General features: G+C 43.7%; 1 protein-coding gene across 5 annotated transcripts in view; it reads left to right on the top strand.

Annotated features, from left to right (window-relative positions):
- PATJ (PATJ crumbs cell polarity complex component) overlaps positions 1 to 19,868 on the top strand; it is a 396,175-nt gene that overhangs the window by 116,305 nt on the left and 260,002 nt on the right. For all 5 annotated transcript variants that reach the window (XM_068239365.1, XM_068239368.1, XM_068239367.1 and 2 more), the window contains 4 exons: positions 13,445 to 13,516; positions 13,608 to 13,785; positions 15,151 to 15,261; positions 17,754 to 17,816. In XM_068239365.1, the coding sequence (XP_068095466.1) occupies positions 13,445 to 13,516; positions 13,608 to 13,785; positions 15,151 to 15,261; positions 17,754 to 17,816 (424 nt within the window). The remainder of the gene's footprint in view (positions 1 to 13,444; positions 13,517 to 13,607; positions 13,786 to 15,150; positions 15,262 to 17,753; positions 17,817 to 19,868) is intronic.

The following is a 19,868-nucleotide window of genomic DNA, read 5'->3' as shown; positions in this document are numbered from 1 at the left end:
TTTCCAAATGTTATTAAGGAAACCTAATTCTAATAGAAAGGACCAGTGTGGTATGAATTATAAAACTATATATTTTGCTTATGGATTCTTTGTGGTATGCATGACTAGGGGTGTGGCAGGGGTGTTTCTGGAGGTGTGACAGGGGTGTGTCCCTCTGTGTCCCTCTGTCTCATCTCAGAAAGTTGGGAGATGTATTGGATATGAAATGTTACTTGTCACTTTGGTGCCCCTTTAACGATGCACTGTTGCAGGCAGGTGATTTTCTTGTATCTGTAGCATGCAGTTGTCCAGAACTCTGCCCCAAGCTCTCACCTGAGGAATAGCAACAGGGAGTAAGAGGCACCCAGAAGTATATAAAATATAGTTAAAAACAACTAAAGTAACGTAATGACTTTAGAGGGGCTCATTAGATTATGCTTCCCAGAGTCACTACTGGGATGTACGCTGTTGGTATATTCCTTTATACACAGTTTACTGTCTCAGGCTATTTTTATGACACTACTTGACTATTTTCCTGAACTGTTTCAATAAATTCTTGTTGAAAAATAAAAACAAAAATAAGAGATGGCTTACCTCGATGATGACACTTCATATAGCAATGGCAGTTACTATACACTGGCAAAGCGTTTCGCGGGTCTAAGCCCACTTCCTCAGGCCAATTGTAGTGCTATAGGAATCTGTTAAAAAAAAAAGCAAGTGCTGTTTGGGCTCTGTGACAATCCAGCCCCGCGATCCCGTCGAGATCTGCTCCCGTTAGCGTACGCAGGAAGTACGGTGAACAGACTGACAATAAAGATTGGTCGCGCAGCTGCCGACAATATGTAATGGGACAAACATTCACCAATCCCGTATTACTAGGCCACTGTTGCCATGCAGGTCTCATGCACTAAAGACTGCTGGAGGCAAATTCACTGTGTGCGTAGTAAACGGTTAAGATTGGTTGGAGGTGCCCATACATGTACAATTTTGATTGTATATACAATCGGTAAACTAAAAATATCGATTTCGCGCTGGAAATCGGGTAAATAAAGTAAACTGCCACCACTCTCTCAAGTTCAGGGAGGAAAGAGACTCCCGCTATCATAATACGGTAGCCAGCCCAATCACGTTCAACACGCTCAAGTCACCGTTCGGGGAATAGTCACTTCCGACGGCTTAAAGACTGTGAGCAATGTGACATTAAAGAAAGGTTGCTGGGTCCCTATATGATGCAATCTTGAATTGTATTTACAATCGAGAAACGAAAGTTATCGATTTCGCACAGGAAATCTGGTACTAGCTAATCCTAGAAGGAAGAAACGGTTATTTACAACTTAGCTAGCAAATCAACAATCATAAGCAAATCATAAAACAATGCGGTAGTATGACTGACTCTTCAGAGGGCAGATTCGTTATAGCAGCAATCAGATGACCAGAACAGGCACAAGACTGAACGATAAAATCGTTAGTTTATTTCTAAACTACATACACACAGCTTATTTTAGAACAGATTGATTGACAGAGAGAAGGCAAGAAAAGGAACAGGATGTCTGATTATATACAGTTCAAATACCGTTATTGGTAGTCCATGCGGCAATCGCAAGTCTTTGGCGAAAGTCCCAAAATGGCGGTTGCCATGTGGCCAACAGGCCTTTGTTAGAAAGTTCAAAGATGGAGGTTGGCCCGTGTCCCTGCGGGCTGCCAGGATGTTACTAGGCATCAGATTGAAGGTAAAGGACACTGGACTTTTGGATCATGTCAGTTTTGTTCCTCACTGTAGGTGGGAGGAGTTATGACACATACAAGTCCAGCCTTGCAATTTGAATAAGGCAATGCCCCCTTAGGCAGGGAGAGGTTTTGGGCCAATTCATATTTTGCCCGCTCTCAGCATGCCCGTAGGTAATATCAAGAACCCGAATGAATATTCACAATCAGCGTAAGTGTGTGAATCGACTAATACCAAACACGAGGAGTCTGGATCGCTAATAGCACCGTCCCCCCCTTTCACCTTACTGGCACTGGTTCCGAAAGATCCAGAGGGCTGAAAATCTCTCAGGACCAGTGTCATGTGGAATCTAATAAACTCCGTGAATTTGAGGGAACTGCGATCTTGGGAACACCAGAAATATTACCAAATTGTGCCTATTTATTAAATACAGTTTCTACAGTTTGGTTGAATCTTTGGGTGCCCAGATGGCGTGATAAGGATCCTTCCTGTCTCCTTTCAACTCAGGCCACAAGGCAGCTAGGTGTCGGACTCCTGGTGGGTCGGTGCCGATCAGGCTGGAGAAAGCTACAATTTATGAGCTTCTGTCAACTGATATCTACCCTTCACCTGATGGATGAGGTCATAAACACCTCAGGGGGTCCCCTGTGCTGGCAGAGAATCTTTTCAACAGGAGGCTAATTAACTGACCATGAAAAGATTTCTCCAGCCCTTTGGTGAAGGGAAAAAAAAGTGTTTTTAAACCAAAAACTGTCAGTTTGGGTGGTTTGCGAAGAACTAGCGTTGGTAACTCCATGACGCATTCGATATGTCATATCGACGGCGTCACATCTCCCCCCTTTACAAGATTGGGGAAGGAGCGGTTAGCAGGACCTTGACTGAAGCAATACCAACTTGTTACTTGGGCTCAGTACAGCGGGGCCGCCTGGGTTCCACATGACCTTGGGGGTTGCCCTTTTTGTGTTGGTCAGTGGTTTAGCCAGGAGGCTACAGGGCTTCGCAAACGTCCTGTAGTATCCAGCTGTTCCCAGAGAGGCCTGTACCTCTGTCATGACAATCTGATATGCGTCTGGTTCAACGGTCAGATTGTCAGCTGACAGCTGTCCTAGTACCAGGGACGAGTGATCGCAGTGTTGCTCCCAAGTCGGGGGGAACACAGGGATGTCATCCGGGTACGTGACTGTACAACCGTGCTTGCTTTTCCACAGGTCGTTCCACGCCTGGAGAAAGGTGGCTTGGGCATCCATCATGCCAAAGACATCTGCATCGAGGCGTTTAAGTCCAAGGGCAGGGTGAATGTGGATTCCAGGCGTGCCTTGGGCACGGTTGGAATCTGCCAGTATCCGTAGCTCCGATCTATGATCGTTAGGTAGTTGGCGGATGCCAGCCAATCCAACAGATCACCGAGGGGAGTCATGGGATACGCAACGGTTATTGGGATGTCGTCCGGCATCCTATAGGCCTCACAAAACATGGTGACCTGTGAGCTAGAGGATTAGCGGAGGACAGCCATCTGTAACATCTCCTCATACTTCATCTTCACTTTTGCTTGCACCTCCGGAGAGGCGCTGTAGGGGATCTGCCATAAGGGCTTGTGAGTCCCCGGGTCCCTTCTGTGAACTGCTGTATCCTGCCCAGGGTTGCTGCGAAGATTTCGCTGTGGGGGCGCAGTGCGCTTCAGCGAGGCCTTCTGGGGGTACGAGAGGTGGGGGGTGACTTTCACATCATCCGCCAATCCTCGTGTGGGAGCTATCAAGCCTGACAGGGGACCTGTGTCTTCCTGCTCTAAGTGGCCGTACTCTCCTAGAACTAAATGCGTCCTGTCTGACTGGGCTTCTAACAGATCCACATGGACCGTGCTTTCACCTGGGGTGTCAGTTACATGGGGAATGGGTTCACTGGAGTAGTTACCATTCTCCCTGTACACCTGTAGTGGAGCTTCCACTGCTGGCGGCTTAGCGGTCTGGCCACTAAGCGCACGCAGGTTGGAGTCGCTCTGTAGTATCCTCACGGATGTGGGACTACAAGTCTCAGCCAGCTGCCTAGTGGGATCTGAGGTCAGCTGCTGAAAATCAAACTCTCTGGGGTCAGAGCTGACAGGAATGCCTGCAGGCTCTGAGCTCAGGTTACCAACAGTACTGTGTGTGTCTGTCTGCACAGGCCCACCACAGTAAACATTACCTTTTGGGTTAATCAAAATCATGTCCATATTGACATTGGTCTGGGGATCAGAGATATCAGGGGAAGTCGAGACTTCTCCAGATAGTCCTGAGCCCAGACTACCGGTGACACTGAAGGCGTCATCCAGCGTACTCTCACAAACATGCACAACATTATCAACAGCATTTGCATAACATGACATGTCATTTTTAGCATGAGTGTCACCCGCCTGAAAGTCAGAATTGTCAGAGGGAATCCCTGCTGTCAGCTCTGAGTTCATGCGGCTGGCCATAGAGCATGTAATGGCCAAAGAATGTACAGCGTTTCTATCACAATTATCACTGACACATGCAATTTCATTAGTAATAACAGGTGCAGAAAAAGATAAAAGACAGTCAGTTGCTGGTACATATAAATCTGAGGGTACCTCCCGCCCAGCGGCGTTAGGTACAGTAGCAATAGCAGGTAAGGGTTTGACATCTCCCTGTTTTCCCCAAGGCTTGTACAGTACCTGGTGGTCAGGGAGTCCTGCTGGGAACTCCTGCATATCAGCAGAAAATTTCGAAGGGCACACAAGCGTGCCTAGATCAGTGCCAAGCACAGGAGGAGAGGGAAACTCAGCAACAGCCCGCTCTGGAAAACCCACCCCCCATCCGGCCTTCTCGGGACCGGGGATAACAGGGTTGTGGTGGTTGGGCCTGACTTCAGTCAGGGTGAGGAGCTTTTGTGGGAGAATATCTTCCTCTGTGACAAGGTCGGAACAGACCAAGGAAACATCTGCTTCTGGAGCACTGGAGCAAAAGATGATCTGGTCGTCCACTGGAGCACTGTGACGATTTCCGGAACCGTAGAGCATCTCTGACACGCTGACAGGCAGTGCAGAGGGTGATGCAGGTGACGGATCAGGGTTGCTAGCCATCTTCGGGCTAGGGACGGTCGTTCTCTTCCTCTTGGGACAGAAGAACTTTATGTGGCCGGTTGCGCCACAAAGATTACACGTGCGAATGGCAGGTGTGTCAGACTGGGATGCAGCAATAGCAGCAGCTGCAGGTCTCGGTGGCACAAAGCTCGCCGGACCAGGAGGAGCGAATGCAGTAGGCTTACCTCCTTCCAAGTCTTGGGACAGTGTTCTGTGACTGTCCAGCACCAGAGTTCTCTGGCTGTCAGGTACAGGAACCTGATGGTACGCCCTCTCAGAGGTGCATACAGGAAAGTCTCGTTCCGTGCCCTCTTCCATGGCAGGAAGTTTTGCTGTGGGGGTCACGGGTAGAGGTTCGCATCTCTCCACCGAAACACATAGTGAAGAGTGCTGATTTGATTGGGTTAGCTGGGCCAACTCCAATTCACGCTGGAGCCGTAGCTCTTCGATCTGGAGATCCTGCTGGCGCAGACACTCCAGGTGCTCCTGGTATCGGCGCAGTTCCTCGCCGGTCAGGTTTGCCAACTCCAATTCCTGCTGGAGTCGTCGCTCCTTGGCCTGGAGATCAAACTGGCGCAGTCGCTCTTGGTGCTCTGCTTCACGCTGGAGCATCCTTGCTTCATGCTGGCGCTGTTCTTCTCGGAACTCCTGGTATATGCGCAGATCCTCGCCGGTCAGGTTTGCCAACCACTCCGGGGGTATCAGGACTGCAGGTAATAGAGGCATTAAGCAAGGTGGCGACAAGGATTCCATCTCTGGAGTAATGCCACCAGCTCAGCCTTGTTGTGCTGCAAGCAGCAATGCCGTGCAATTTGCAGAGGGCTTGCAAGTCAGGAACTGACCAATTCTGGTGAAACTGAACTGAATCAGACATTCAGAACAGAAGAGTACAAGAAAGAGTAGGATATAGCAAAGAAAAAGTTAGGAAATGTAGACCAATCTATTGCTATCAATGTGTACCGTTTTGTGCCCAGAACTTCGGTTCTGCAAGACAGGATACTTAATGACCACTGTCTTATTGTTCTGGTTGCAAAGACTGAGTTTGTCAGATCTTTGCGCTCTGATTTCCCAAAAGCTGGCTATGCCTGGTTTTGGGGTGTGCTATCACCACCACTGCCAACCAATGTGACAGAGAGAAGGGAAGGAAAGGAACAGGATGTCTGATTATATACAGTTCAAATACCGTTATTGGTAGTCCATGCGGCAATCGCAAGTCTTTGGCGAAAGTCCCAAAATGGCGGTTGCCATGCGGCCAACAGGCCTTTGTTAGAAAGTTCAAAGATGGAGGTTGGCCCGTGTCCCTGCGGGCTGCCAGGATGTTACTAGGCATCAGATTGAAGGTAAAGGACACTGGACTTTTGGATTATGTCAGTTTTGTTCCTCACTGTAGGTGGGAGGAGTTATGACACATACAAGTCCAGCCTTGCAATTTGAATAAGGCAATGCCCTCTTAGGCAGGGAGAGGTTTTGGGCCAATTCATATTTTGCCCGCTCTCAGCATGCCCGTAGGTAATATCAAGAACCCGAATGAATATTCACAATCAGCGTAAGTGTGTGAATCTGCTAATACCAAACACGAGGAGTCTGGATCGCTAATAGCACCGTCCCCCCCTTTCACCTTACTGGCACTGGTTCCGAAAGATCCAGAGGGCTGAAAATCTCTCAGGACCAGTGTCATGTGGAATCTAATAAACTCCGTGAATTTGAGGGAACTGCGATCTTGGGAACACCAGAAATATTACCAAATTGTGCCTATTTATTAAATACAGTTTTTACAGTTTGGTTGAATCTTTGGGTGCCCAGATGGCGTGATAAGGATCCTTCCTGTCTCCTTTCAACTCAGGCCACAAGGCAGCTAGGTGTCGGACTCCTGGTGGGTCGGTGCCGATCAGGCTGAAGAAAGCTACAATTTATGAGCTTCTGTCAACTGATATCTACCCTTCACCTGATGGATGAGGTCATAAACACCTCAGGGGGTCCCCTGTGCTGGCAGAGAATCTTTTCAACAGGAGGCTAATTAACTGACCATGAAAAGATTTCTCCAGCCCTTTGGTGAAGGGAAAAAAAAGTGTTTTTAAACCAAAAACTGTCAGTTTGGGTGGTTTGCGAAGAACTAGCGTTGGTAACTCCATGACGCATTCGATATGTCATATCGACGGCGTCACAGGCTCCTGTTGTCTGTGCTTTCTATTTAGTCAAGTCACCCCCTCTCTCTTGTACCTGAGAAATAGAGTCCTGATCCCTACAGGGGACAGTCCTTGTATGTGTGTATGAAACTTGAAGGACAACTAAAGCAAGAGGGATAGTGAGAGTCATATTTATTTCCTTTTAAACAATACCCGTGACCTGGCTATCCTGCTTCTCCTCTTCCTCGAATACTTTTAGCCATAGACCCTGAACAAGCAAATGCAGATCAGGTGATTCCGACATTGTCAGATCTGAAAAAGTAGTTGCATGCTTGTTTCTAGTGGTGTTCAGATACTACTGAAGCCAAATAGACCAGCAGGGTTGCCAGGCAACTGGTATTGTTTAAAAGGAAACAAATATGGCAGCCTCCATATTCTTCTCACTTCAATTGTCCTTTAAAGCACACCTGAAGTGAGAGGAATATGGAAGTAGATATCATTATTTCCTGTTAAACAATGCAGATTGGCTATCCTGCTAATCCTCTTCCTCTAATGCTTTTAGCCACTGGCCTTAAACACGCATGCAGATCAGATGTTTGACTGACGTCTGACTGGATTAGCTACGTGCTTGTTTCAGGTGTGTAATTTAGACACTACTGATGCAGCAGGACTGCCAGGCAACTGGTATTGTTTAATAGGCAGCCTCCATATCACTTAACTTAAGGAGTCCTATAAATTCCGACGCATTTCACGCGCCTTTCCCACTTCTACAGGTCGAAAAATACAGGGTCACTGTATACTACAAGGTGCTCCAAGTCTGAGGTGCTCAAATTACAGGCACTGTATTGTTTGACCTGAAGAAGCGGGTAAGGCCTGCAAAATGCATTGTTCTTTAAGTATGTATGTTTCTTACTATCCATCCTCTACTGAGGTAAGATTTCACACTGCTTCCCAGCTGTTTACAATTGTTTGGGGTGCCTCCTCCTACCTATCTTCGCTTATGTTATATTTTTGACATTACTTTGCAATCTGGTACCTGTAAAGGTAATTCAGTTACTCCATCTGTGATATCCATAAACAAGACTACAGCATCACTTTTTAATTTTTTTTAACCACTTGATTAACGGCAGTCTTTGGCCCATTATGGACCAGAGACTGCTGGTACCAACAGGGCTCACCGACATCACACTGCACGGACCCGTCTCTCTCGCCATTCACGCTACTCTCCTCTCGCTGAAACCCACTCGCTCTGCCATCGCTATGACAGCAGAGCTCCGTGAGTCGGTCAGGAGCCGATTTCATTAGCTTCTGATCCTGTAATCACTGTGAGCCAATGTGATTGGCTTACAGTGATCATAGGGTGAGGAGCCAATGAAAGTGGTTTGCAGTGGTGGGAGAACGGTGCAATTGGCGGTAGCGGCAGATAAAATCTACGTTCTGGCAGAGATAACCGGTCCTAAACAGGGTGTAGATTTTAATTAGCCTTGTACGGAAGCAGTAAAATTATGGCTACTTTTTTTTTCTTTAATTATATCCATTTTGAGCCTAATAAAAACTTGGCATGTTTTCGATGAAAAGGAAGGAGGGGGTCTAGATGTGCATTTTCCATAATTCACAGATCAGTGTATTTCTGTAGCCTTTCCATTGAGGGACTTGGAGAAGAGAAACTGTGCAGCAGCAAGGTTGCTAGACTTGATCTATTTGGCTTTTGTAAGGATGGCGCATAAAACATTATTGTGTTTTCGTTACCATCATTTCAGAAGGCGTATAATTTTATGAGGATATAATGAGCTCGCTGCCTCTGTCTCGGTAATGGAATGATAAATTGGACTTCAAGAAGGAGATTGTGAGGTTCCATTAACATCTTTTGCCAATCAAGGTTTATGGGCTAGTGTCTTCAGGGTAGAGTGTTATTTTATTTTGTTATATGTTTTAATCAGGAAGGCAGCTCCAAATTTTCCCCTCTTTTATTTGAATGACTCAAGTAGACATAAGACCTTATTTATATAAACTTGCAAAAAAAAGTGTCTTCTGCCCACAGCAGCCAATCGGATTGTAGGATTGTGTTTTAAGTGCAGGTTTGGATATCCAACTGTATATTGAAGTGTATCTTGTACTGGGTGAGTTTGCCTGTCAAAGTGTTCTATTCTCTACATTTAAATAAAATGAGGGATCTTGTCAATTGCAATGGTAATAAATTTGGAATCGGTTAAGGCATTACATTCATATTTTCAGTTTGGGTCAAGTTGCATCCAGAATTGATTTAAAGAGAAACAGTGACGAAGAATTGAGCTTCATCCAAATCAGTAGCGGATACCCTCTTTTACATGAGAAATCTATTCCTTTCCACAAACGGATCATCAGAAGGCTCTTTATTATTATTATTATTATTATTATTATTATTATTATTATTATTATTATTGATTTATAAAGCGCCAACATATTCCGTGGCGCTGTACAAAGTCTGTATGGCTGATATTGTGGTGAAATCCCTCCCACAGGAAACTGAGGACCATGGTCCTGGCAGTTTCCTGTCTGTGAACCTCGTTGTATTGTGGGAAATAGCTGTTTAGAGCCGTTTCCAACTGCCAATAAAGCCTTCCACTGACATCACCTGCCAGCAGTAAAAATGTTACCATGTGATAAATGTCAGAATGTAAATCGGGGAGAGGAAAGCTTTTACAATGGGCAAACACTGACTAAATCATTTATACATAATTATTGCAAAAATGAAGCACTTTTTTATTACATAATTTTCACTGGAGTTCCTCTAAGTGTACTTGAGCCGAAGGTACTCTGGCAAAAAATGTACCTGATCCCAGCCAAAGAAAAAAAATCACATACTTACCCAAGAATGAGACTTCCCTTGCTGTCCTCTGGTACCCTGCTTTACTACGGTCTCCAGTTGCCTCTCGTGGACTGAGAATCCCCCATGAGGCGATAAACTAAACTAGTCCAAAACCAGTCAGATTTTTACTACCTACTGTAAGCAACAGCAACGTAGGAGAAAAGCAATTTATAGTGCATTATATTATGGGACAAATATACCGTATATACTCGCAAGCAAGCCGAAATTTTTGACCCCCCAAAAGTGGGCCAAAAGTTGGGGGGTCGGCTTGCTTGTGAGTGATGTGGTCCCCTCCCCCGTCCGCCCCCCCCCCCAGCCGCCGCTGCAATTAGCTTACCCGGTGGCTTCCTCTATTCCCGTCTCCGTGCAGGCATGTAAATAATTCATAGCAGCTTGCCCCACGGCGGCTGCTGTGTGATGAGGGAGGAAGCTGTAGGGAGAGCGGTTCCCATAGTAACGGCGATACACATCGCTGCTACAGGAAGCCGCTCTCCTGCTTCCTCCCTCATCACACAGCAGCCGCCGTGGGGCGAGCTGCTGTGAATTATTTACATGCCTGCACGGAGACGGAGAGGGGAATAGAGGGTAAGCTAATTGCAGCAGCGGGGGGGGGGGGGGGGGGGTCCACCTACACATACTGGGCACTACCTATACTGAGCACTATACTAGCTATACTGGGGCACTATACTAGCTATACTGGGGCACTATACTAGCTATAATGGGGCACTATACTAGCTATAATGGGGCACTATACTAGCTATAATGGGGCACTATACTAGCTATACTGGGGCACTATACTAGCTATACTGGGGCACTATACTAGCTATACTGGGGCACTATACTAGCTATACTGGGGCACTATACTAGCTATACTGGGGCACTATACTAGCTATACTGGGGAACTATACTAGCTATACTGGGGCACTATACTAGCTATAATGGGGCACTATACTAGCTATAATCGGGCACTATACTGGCTATAATGGGGCACTATACTAGCTCTAATGGGGCACTATACTAGCATACTGGGCATGATACTAGCTATGCTGGGCACTATACTAGCTTTACTGGGCACTTTACTAGCTATACTGAGCACTATACTAGCTGTACTGGGCACTATACTAGCTATACTGGGCACTTTACTAGCTGTACTGGGCACTTTACTAGCTGTACTAGGCACTTTACTAGCTGTACTGGGCACTATACTAGCTATACTGGGCACTTTACTAGCTATACTGAGGCACTACCTACCCATACTGGGCACTATGCTAGCTATACTGGGACACACTGGGGGGATCACGCGGCCAGCATTTCCTACCCCCGGCTTATATGAGGGTCAATCATTTTTCCCTGTTTTTCGGGTAAAAGTTGGGGGGTCGGGTTATATGCGGGTCGGCTTGCTTGCGAGTATATACGGTAATTCTTTTTCACATGCATTTTGAATTTTACAAATTTCATGATAGTGCTTCTTTAAAACCAATCTTTGCTCTATGGTTTTTGTTTACAAATGTCAGTCGAGCTGATTGATCGGAGTATGGCTATCTGCGTGTGGTCACCCCCATTGTGAGCCTTTTGAGGCCATAAACCTTGGAACAAACCTGAAAGGTCTAGTGCAACACATCCACAGTGGCCTGTCCACTAGAAAGGGGTGAAAGGGCAGAAGGTCAGAAAATAACGTGTCTCCCCACCCCGTTATAGTTGGCAGTGTAGTTCTCTCTGGCACACTGGAGAAGAATACACTGGAGAATAGAAAGAGGTCCATTTGAGTTGTTCGAAACTAGCAAGTCACAAGTAATGAGCGCTGTTATGGTCACGTTGAAATGGTTTGCCCTCTGTAGTTGGCCATTGTGAAGTGACTGCCCTTTGAAGCTCGGTTAAGTGACTGCATTAGTGATGACCTGCAGGACGTAGACCTGGACTAGACCTGTTTAAAAATATTCCTCTTCTGGGAATATTCCTGCATTTTCTCTTCTTTAATTTACTAGAAATGCATCACTTCCGGAAACTTCCTTCTATTCGATTGAAACACTTTCTGACCCCAAACTTCAACAAAGACCCCAGATATTCCAATGACTACTTTCTGTGAGAGAAGCTAGGCCCTTCATGCAGAGAGAACTGTTATGTAAAGACTTAGCAAATGCGTACCAGGGTAATGTGTTCTATAGATAAGTGGTAGGCTAATCGTAAGCAGGAAATTTGGGCGCTTGCAGCTAATGGACAATTTGGGTGCCACTATAGAAGCTAATGCAAATATCGCCTATTGGCTCAGAAAGCAGAAATTTGGGTACCCAATAAATATTTGTTTTGAAAATTAGAACGTTATAGTTTTTGAAATGTTTATTGCTTTGAGAACATTAGAACATTATAGTTTTTGAATTTATAGTTTTGAGAATTAAAAAGTTATGTTTGACATTTTTTTTGTCTTTTGAATGTATGAATTTTTCACTGAAAACTGTCATTTCGAAATTGATAGTTTTGAAAATTATAAGGTTAGGAGGGGGGATGTAGGGTTAGGTGTCAGGGAGGGAGATTTAGGGTTAGGTGTGAGGAAAAGGGGGTTTTAGGTTTAGGCATCAGATGGGAGAGGGTTTTGTGTGGTAGTAGGGTTAGGTTTGGTTGCAGTCCAATATCTGTAACATTTACCAATGTTTTACTATCGCCATTACCACTGTAAATATTTTTCGTTTTCATTTGCACCCAATTCAAACAATATCTATATGTATATCTATATCTATCTATCTATCTATCTATCTATCTATCTATCTATCTATCTATCTATCTATCTATCTATCTATCTATCTATATATATCGATTACACCAGCGTTGGGCAACCTACGACCCATGTGTGCTGTTACATCGTGTTATACGCTGGCACGTCATGTGACATCATGTTGCCATGGAGATGACGTGGGACTTCCGTGAGCAGAGGTGAGTTTGAAAATCCCCCTCTGCCCACTTGCTATTTTACAGGGGGGCGAGATTTAAAGAATGCGGCCCAGGCCGCGTAGTCAAGTTTGCCAAAGCCTGGTTTATACTTATATCGGCTTCACCTGGCGCCCATTTGTCCTCACACCTCTATTTCATGCACACAGCTGATCTGGGGCACCACCAACCAAATCTATCTGGTAGAAAAATGTTTTCAAATGTACTAAAGCGCTAAAATTGGGGATTGGAAAGAGAGTATTTTTTAAGCAGTAGATACAGTGCTTATACACTCCTCTATGATTGTATAATTGACTTATAACTTACAACCATGATTTTATTAGAGTTGCACTGAAATCGGTTTATTTAAAGTGGAACTAAACTCAGAACTTCCTCTCAGTCCTAAAAGGTTAGCCACAGCATGATAACCTTTATGGAAACATAATTATTTGTTAAATTGTATGGAAATCCTTTAAAAACCCGAATTTTGCTTGTTTCCACTTTTGCAGCCAGGCAATCGATTGTTTGAAAGGAAATAAATATGGCAGCCTCCATGTCTCTCATTTGGTGGAACTGCATGGTGGCTCGAAATCTTTGGAAGAAGATAGAAAAAGTTGTTAATACTTAATTATAATGAAGTTGGAGAAGACTCGCATACATGGCCTTATTTATGGGCTATGATTATGTTACGTGAAAAATAGGAGGGACTAAGAAACCAAAGCACAGATTAATTTTTCTGTTTTTATTTTGTTTTTATTTTTTAGTGAACTGCCTGAGCGGGAAGAGGGGGAAGGAGAGGAAACGCCAACATTCAGCCACTGGGGGGCGCCACGTGTGTAAGTAACCAACGCATATTTGCTGTTTCCGCCCTTTTGCAGGCACCTGTTATTCTGAACACGTCTCCTGTGATTTTGGGTTGCCTCTTAGTGTTGAGATCTGGAAGGAACCTCAGGTTTCGCTGGGTATCAGTATTGTCGGAGGGCAGAACATTATAAAGCGCTTGAAGAATGGGGAAGAGCTGAAGGGTATTTTCATAAAGCAGGTCCTGGAGGAAAGCCCTGCTGGGAAAACAAAGGCCTTAAAGACCGGAGATAAAATTCTAGATGTAAGTTTGACAAAAGATCCAAACTCTTCTGCACTCACTACTACTCCCTTTAGTATTCATAAATTGTACATCTCTTTAAAGAGAGACTGAAGCGGAAAAAAAAAATTATATAATTGGTTGTGTAGTACGGATAATTATTAAAACATTAGTAGCAAAGAAAATATCATAATTTTATTTTTAGTTATATAGTGTTTTTTTTTTTTTTTTTTATAACATTGCATCATTCTCTAATATTTGCAGTTTACACACTACTCAGAATTCTAAATGATTTTACAAAGCAGGCTAGTAAACTTTTGAACTGCCCTCTGCAGAGAAAAAGAAAATACAGTGATAGACAGTTGAGATATCAAGCTTTAGAAGACAGAGCTCTCTGCAGTTGTGGAGCTTAGTGGCTTGGATAACTGGAATTTCTTAACTCTTCCTGTACTGGAAACAATATTAGACTCATGTCTCTGCTCCTAATGGTTTATTTCTTAGCTGTACTGCACACACAAATCATTATATCCAGTTTATTTTCAATTCAGATTTCCTTTAACCTTTTTCAAAATGTTTTTTTTTTTTTTTTTTTTTTTTTTTTTAAGGCATGTAGGTCTTCTTTCTGCTTAGTGAACATGGACACAGAAAGTTTGTCCTCTGCATTTGACTTCCTTAGTATATGGGAGAAAGCTTTCTAGTTCCTCTGAAATGTTTGTTCTGCTTACAGTTGTCATTATTTGCACTGTGTTTACAAATATGCTGCCCTGCCGAGGCAGCCAGGTGAGACAGCGGAAAGATCAAATTACACTTGTGATGAGTAGTTACAGATGAGGGCTAATTAGACAGGCTAAACTCTACAAACACATACGGGGTGCATTTCTCTGTTTTCCTTCTGTCCTGTGCAAGAGTTCAGGTCCATTTTAATAGTCAAAGTTCTTACTTGTTTTTTTTCTTTGTTTTAGTGAAATGAGGATTTAACAAACTATAAATGCTATGTTTTAATTTTGATCACATGATCAGAAACACTGATTTAAGCCAGTTTTAGACTCTGCTGCTGCTTGGATTGCATCATCTTTCTTGTAAGGGGCTGACACAGACTGAATGTTTCTGAGAAGGTTACAGCCTGTTGCATAGTCAGTCTTGTGGTGCAGGCAGTTTCCAGAATCTGGGCTTCTGACTGAAGTGATTAAAGTTGACAGCAGCTAATCAATAGGAACTAAAAGATGAATCAGCCCTTCAAATAAAAATCCAGATGGTTTTTGGTAGATTGATTGTATAAACTTTCATAGAAAGTGTGTATCCTAAAGCTTCATTACTTTCCTAATCTCAGCTTTTTATGAAAGTTTACTTGCTGTTGCTGCTAGGTAACTATCTACTTTTCGTTGTCAGGTTTCCGGCGTCGACCTAAGAAATGCCACCCATGATGAAGCTGTGGTCGCCATAAAAAATTCAGGAAATCCGGTCATTTTCACTATTCAGAGCTTGTCTCCAGCCCCACGGGTAAGCGAAGGCTGGAATACAGTATGAATGAGGAGGGGGAGGGGGGGGGGGCACCTCATTTAAATAATCTTAAACCACAAACATCTTTTGTTTTGCTTGGAGAAAATAAATTACCAGATTTGTGAAATATTAGTTATTGTATGGTTCTTTATGCTGCAAGTTAGGCAGGGTTTCCACAGACATCCTACTCTAATTCTGCAGAGGTTACTTCCTGGTTTCATGGGAGCACAGAAACAGTTAACATCCTGTGTTTACATATTAGCCTGTCTAATCAGAGCTGGCAGCTCAAATTACAGTGGCTCACTATTTGCAGATAAGGGAGAATTAGACAGGCTGTTATCGCTAAATACACACAGGGTGGATTACTCTGTTTCCCTTCTCTCCTGTAGTAGAGTTTAGGTCTGCTTTGTTAAACAGACACTGTAAGAAGAAAAACGTCCCCTGGGGGGTACTCGCCTCTGGTGAGGGAAGCCTCCGGATCCTAATGAGGCTTCCCCAGTCGTCCTCTGTTCCACGGGGGTCTCGCTGCAGCCCTCTGAACAGTGGCCCGACAGACCCGACAGCCTGTTAAATATTTACCTTTCCAGGCTCCAGCGTGGGCGCTGTTGCGGCTTTTCTGACGGAGATAGGTGGAAATAGCCGATCTCCGTCGGGTCCGCTCTCCTGCACAGGCGACTTGCGCCTGCGCAGTAGTGTGGCCCGACGGAGATCGGCTATTTCCGCCTATCTCCATGGGAAGGAGCGGATACTGTGCCTACGCTGGAGCCAAAAGGTAAATATTTACATCGCCGCCGCTCCGGGAGGATTTTCGCCGCCACCGTGGGAGAGAGGAGGACAGGGGAAGCCTCAATATGATCCGGAGGCTTCCCCCACCCGAGGTGAGTACCTCCTAGGGGAGTTTTTTTCGTTACAGAGTTTCTTTAAAGCGGATCCGAGATGAAAAACTAACTATAACAAGTAACTTGTCTATATATCTTATCTGAAGTTTAGATAGTTTAACCACTTCACCACTGAGGGGTTTTACCCCTTGAACACCAGAGCAATTTTCACCTTTCAGCGCTCCTTCCATTCATTTGGCTATACTTATCACAATGAAATGAACTATATCTTGTTTTTTTCGCCACCAATTAGGCTTTCTTTAGGTGGGACATTATGCCAAGAATTATTTTATTCTAAATGTGTTTTAATGGGAAAATAGGAAAAAATGTGGGAAAAAATATTATTTTTCAGTTTTCGGCCATTATAGTTTTTAAATAATGCATGCTACTGTAATTAAAACCCATGAAATGTATTTGCCAATTTGTCCTGGTTATAAAACCGTTTAAATTATGTCCCTATCACAATGTTTGGCGCAAATATTTTATTTGGAAATAAAGGTGCATTTTTTTTTTCAGTTTTGCGTCCATCCCTAATTACAAGCCTGTAGTTTATAAAGTAACAGTGTTCTACCCTCTTGACATAAATATTTAAAAAGTTCGGTCCCTAAGGTAACGATTTGTTTTTTGTGGTTTTTTTTTGTATTTTTTTTTTTATTGCAAAAAATAAAAAAATTGGGTAGTGTGGGAGGTAATGAGTTAATTTATTGTGTAAAACTAATGTATTTGGATATGTAAAATGCTTTAGGGTGTAGTTTTACTATTTGACCACAAGTTGGCCACAGTGAGTTTGTTTACATGCGACATGTAAGCGTCCGGAAGGACGCTTACAGGAAGCAGTACGAGGCTGGGCAAATCACAATGATCGCGCTGTTTCTCAAAGAAGCAGCAGATCATTGCGGGGGCTTAGATCAACGAACGGGAATGGATTTTCCAGTTCATTGATCTCCGTGCGAGCGGGCGGGAGCGCAGACAGCGGCGGTAGCGCGGAAGGTACGGATTTCTCCGTCCCTTGGTTTTTTTAGGGGGAAAAAAGGGACGGAGAAATTCGTACCGCGGGGGGTAAAGTGGTTAAACAGCATATCTAGCTGCAAACAGCTTTAAAAGTGTATGATTATTTATTCCTGTGATACAATGAGGGCAGCCATGTTCTGTTTGTCACATTGTCACAGGCTGAGGGCTGGAGATGCTATCAGCTTGCCTGTGTGTAAATTCAGTCCCCTCTCCTCCTCCCCTCTGCCTCTGAAATCAATGGCTAGTAACCTCTTCCTGCCCAGACTGAGCTCCCATAAGCCCTTGCTACTAAGGCTAAGAGTGCCAAAGCACTCTGGAGAAGCTGTAGGTGAGGCTTGTTTAGTTTATAGGAAATTAGAGTATTAAAACAAAACAAAAAAAAGTATTTGGCTTGAGGATTGCCCTATAAACTATATGAAAGGAACACAATTATGCAATGAGTAAAAGTTTATCTCTGATCCACTTTAAAGTTTCTTGTCTTGTGCAGCCTAAAGAAGGCAGTGCCCTTGGCAAGATTTTTTTTTTTTTCTGTATTTGTGGAAGAAAAGACCACCCTGCACAATGTCTGCCTGATTTACTTGATTTGATTTTCTTTAATTTCAGCTACTCTCCATAAATCCCAAAACTTCAAAGTTTAACAAAGAAAGCACCAACACAGCGGAAAAGGTAAGACGACTAGAACTAGTTTAATTGAAAGTATAAGAATTGTTTCTGGAACTGAGGTGTTCCTATTTTACTTGTACATACACCCCTACATCATTGAAATAATAAATCCAATAGCACTTTTCTCCTGGTGGACTCAAAGCTTTTGGCGAGGAAGCTACTCTTGTAGCTGTCACTCAGGGCATCACAATATTCTTGGAAGGGGTTCCCGAGACTGCTGCAAAGCTCCGCCCCTAAACTGACATGATGCTCCTCCTTATACCCCACTAAGCTCCACCACGATATCCCAAAAACCTCCCCACCATGGTCACATGCCTGTGTGTACCTGGTGATTTTCTCCTCAGCACAGCATGAAAGCCCCTCTCTAACTTCATCTACCTCTTAGCATCCTCAGTAGCCTCACTCTCCCCCCAACCCACAGTAAGCCTCACTCCCCCTCCCCCCTTCCAACCCACAGTAAGCCTTTATCTCTCCCCATCCACACCTCAATAGTATCACTCTTTCCCCTCCAACTCTCAATAACCCTCACTTTTTAGTTCTAACCTTACATCCTCACAGTCTCCCCCGCCCCTCAACAACCTTTCTTCCCACTCACTTCTCACTCACCATGCGCAGACAGCATTACGTATGCCGGTTGCGTATTACCCAAGTAATATGCACATTGCTAGTGCAATCCAGATAGAAGCAACTAAGACCCAGGGCTTAACCAATGGGTACCCATATCCTATCAATCTCTGGTGTTTTCTGTCCCAAAGATAAAGATGTTTTGTTTTTTGTAATATTTTCTGCGAAAAATAAATGAAGATTGATATGATAGAGCTATTCATTGATTGAGCCCTGTTCTTTTGTTGCATCTACTATCTGTATCATAGCTCCCAGCTGTCCCTCTTTTGGAGGGACAGTCCCTCTTTGGGAGCCCTGTCCCTCTTTCTTATTTGTCCCTCCTTCAGGACTGATGTATAAATCTATGTAAATATTTGTATTTTTCTACTGAAAAATGTGTTTAACTACTTCAGCCCTCAGTCGTGTTTCACTTTATGCATCCAAGCAATTTTCACCTCCCATTCATTCGCCTATAACTTTATCACTACTTATCACAATGAACTGATCTATATCTTGATTTTTCCGCCACCAATTAGGCTTTCTTTGGGTGGTACATTTTGCTAAGCGCTACTTTACTACAAATGCGTTTTAACAGGAAGAAAAAGAAAAAAGCGGAAAAAATGTATTATTTCTCAGTTTTTGGCCATTTTAGTTTTAAAATAATACATGCCGACATAATTAAAACCCACGTATTGTATTTGCCTAATAGTCCCGGGTATTACACCATTTAAATTATGTCCCTATCACAATGTATGGCGACAATATTTTATTTATAAATAAAAGTGCATTTTTTCTGTTTTGCATCCATCACTATTTACAAGCTTATAATTAAAAAAAATAAAATAGAAATATGTCATCTTTACATGGATAATTAAAAAATGTAGACCCTTAGGTAAATATTTACCTTTTTTTTTTTTTTTTTTTTTTCGTAATGTTTTTGTTTTTTTGAAACACTGTATTTGGGTACTTTTGGGAGGGTGGCATGTAAATAGTAATTTTTATATGTAAATATGTGTTTGTTTGTTTTTTTTCAAATGTAGATGTAGTTTTACTATTTGGCCAAAAGATGGCAATGATGAGTTTGTTTACATTACGTCACACTAAGCGTAACATGTATGCTTAGAGGGCCGTGGGGGGGGGGGGGGGCGTAAGAGGCAGAAAGAGTGAGGCTTCCGAGAGAAGCCGCTGCTTTTTCTGCCGGAGAAAGGGATCAATGATCGGGCACGCGCGCGATAAGCCGCGGGAGCACGCATGCGACCTCCAAAAGGCCAAAGTAGTTAATGGAGTCTAAACTTTATTCCCATCTTTTAAATTGGTATGTTTAAATTCAAATGTTATTATGAAGAAAAGCTGCCGACGATAGAGAGGACCAGTGTGGTTTGAATTCTAAAATTATATCTTTATCTTTTTAAGAAAAGTTGGGGGGAAAGGCTGCGCATCCCTAAACACATG

Source organism: Hyperolius riggenbachi, chromosome 6 (assembly GCF_040937935.1).
Source record: "Hyperolius riggenbachi isolate aHypRig1 chromosome 6, aHypRig1.pri, whole genome shotgun sequence".
Lineage (NCBI taxonomy): Eukaryota > Metazoa > Chordata > Amphibia > Anura > Hyperoliidae > Hyperolius > Hyperolius riggenbachi.
The sequence above is the reverse complement of the archived record's forward strand: the minus strand, read 5'-3'. Positions and strand labels throughout refer to the sequence as shown.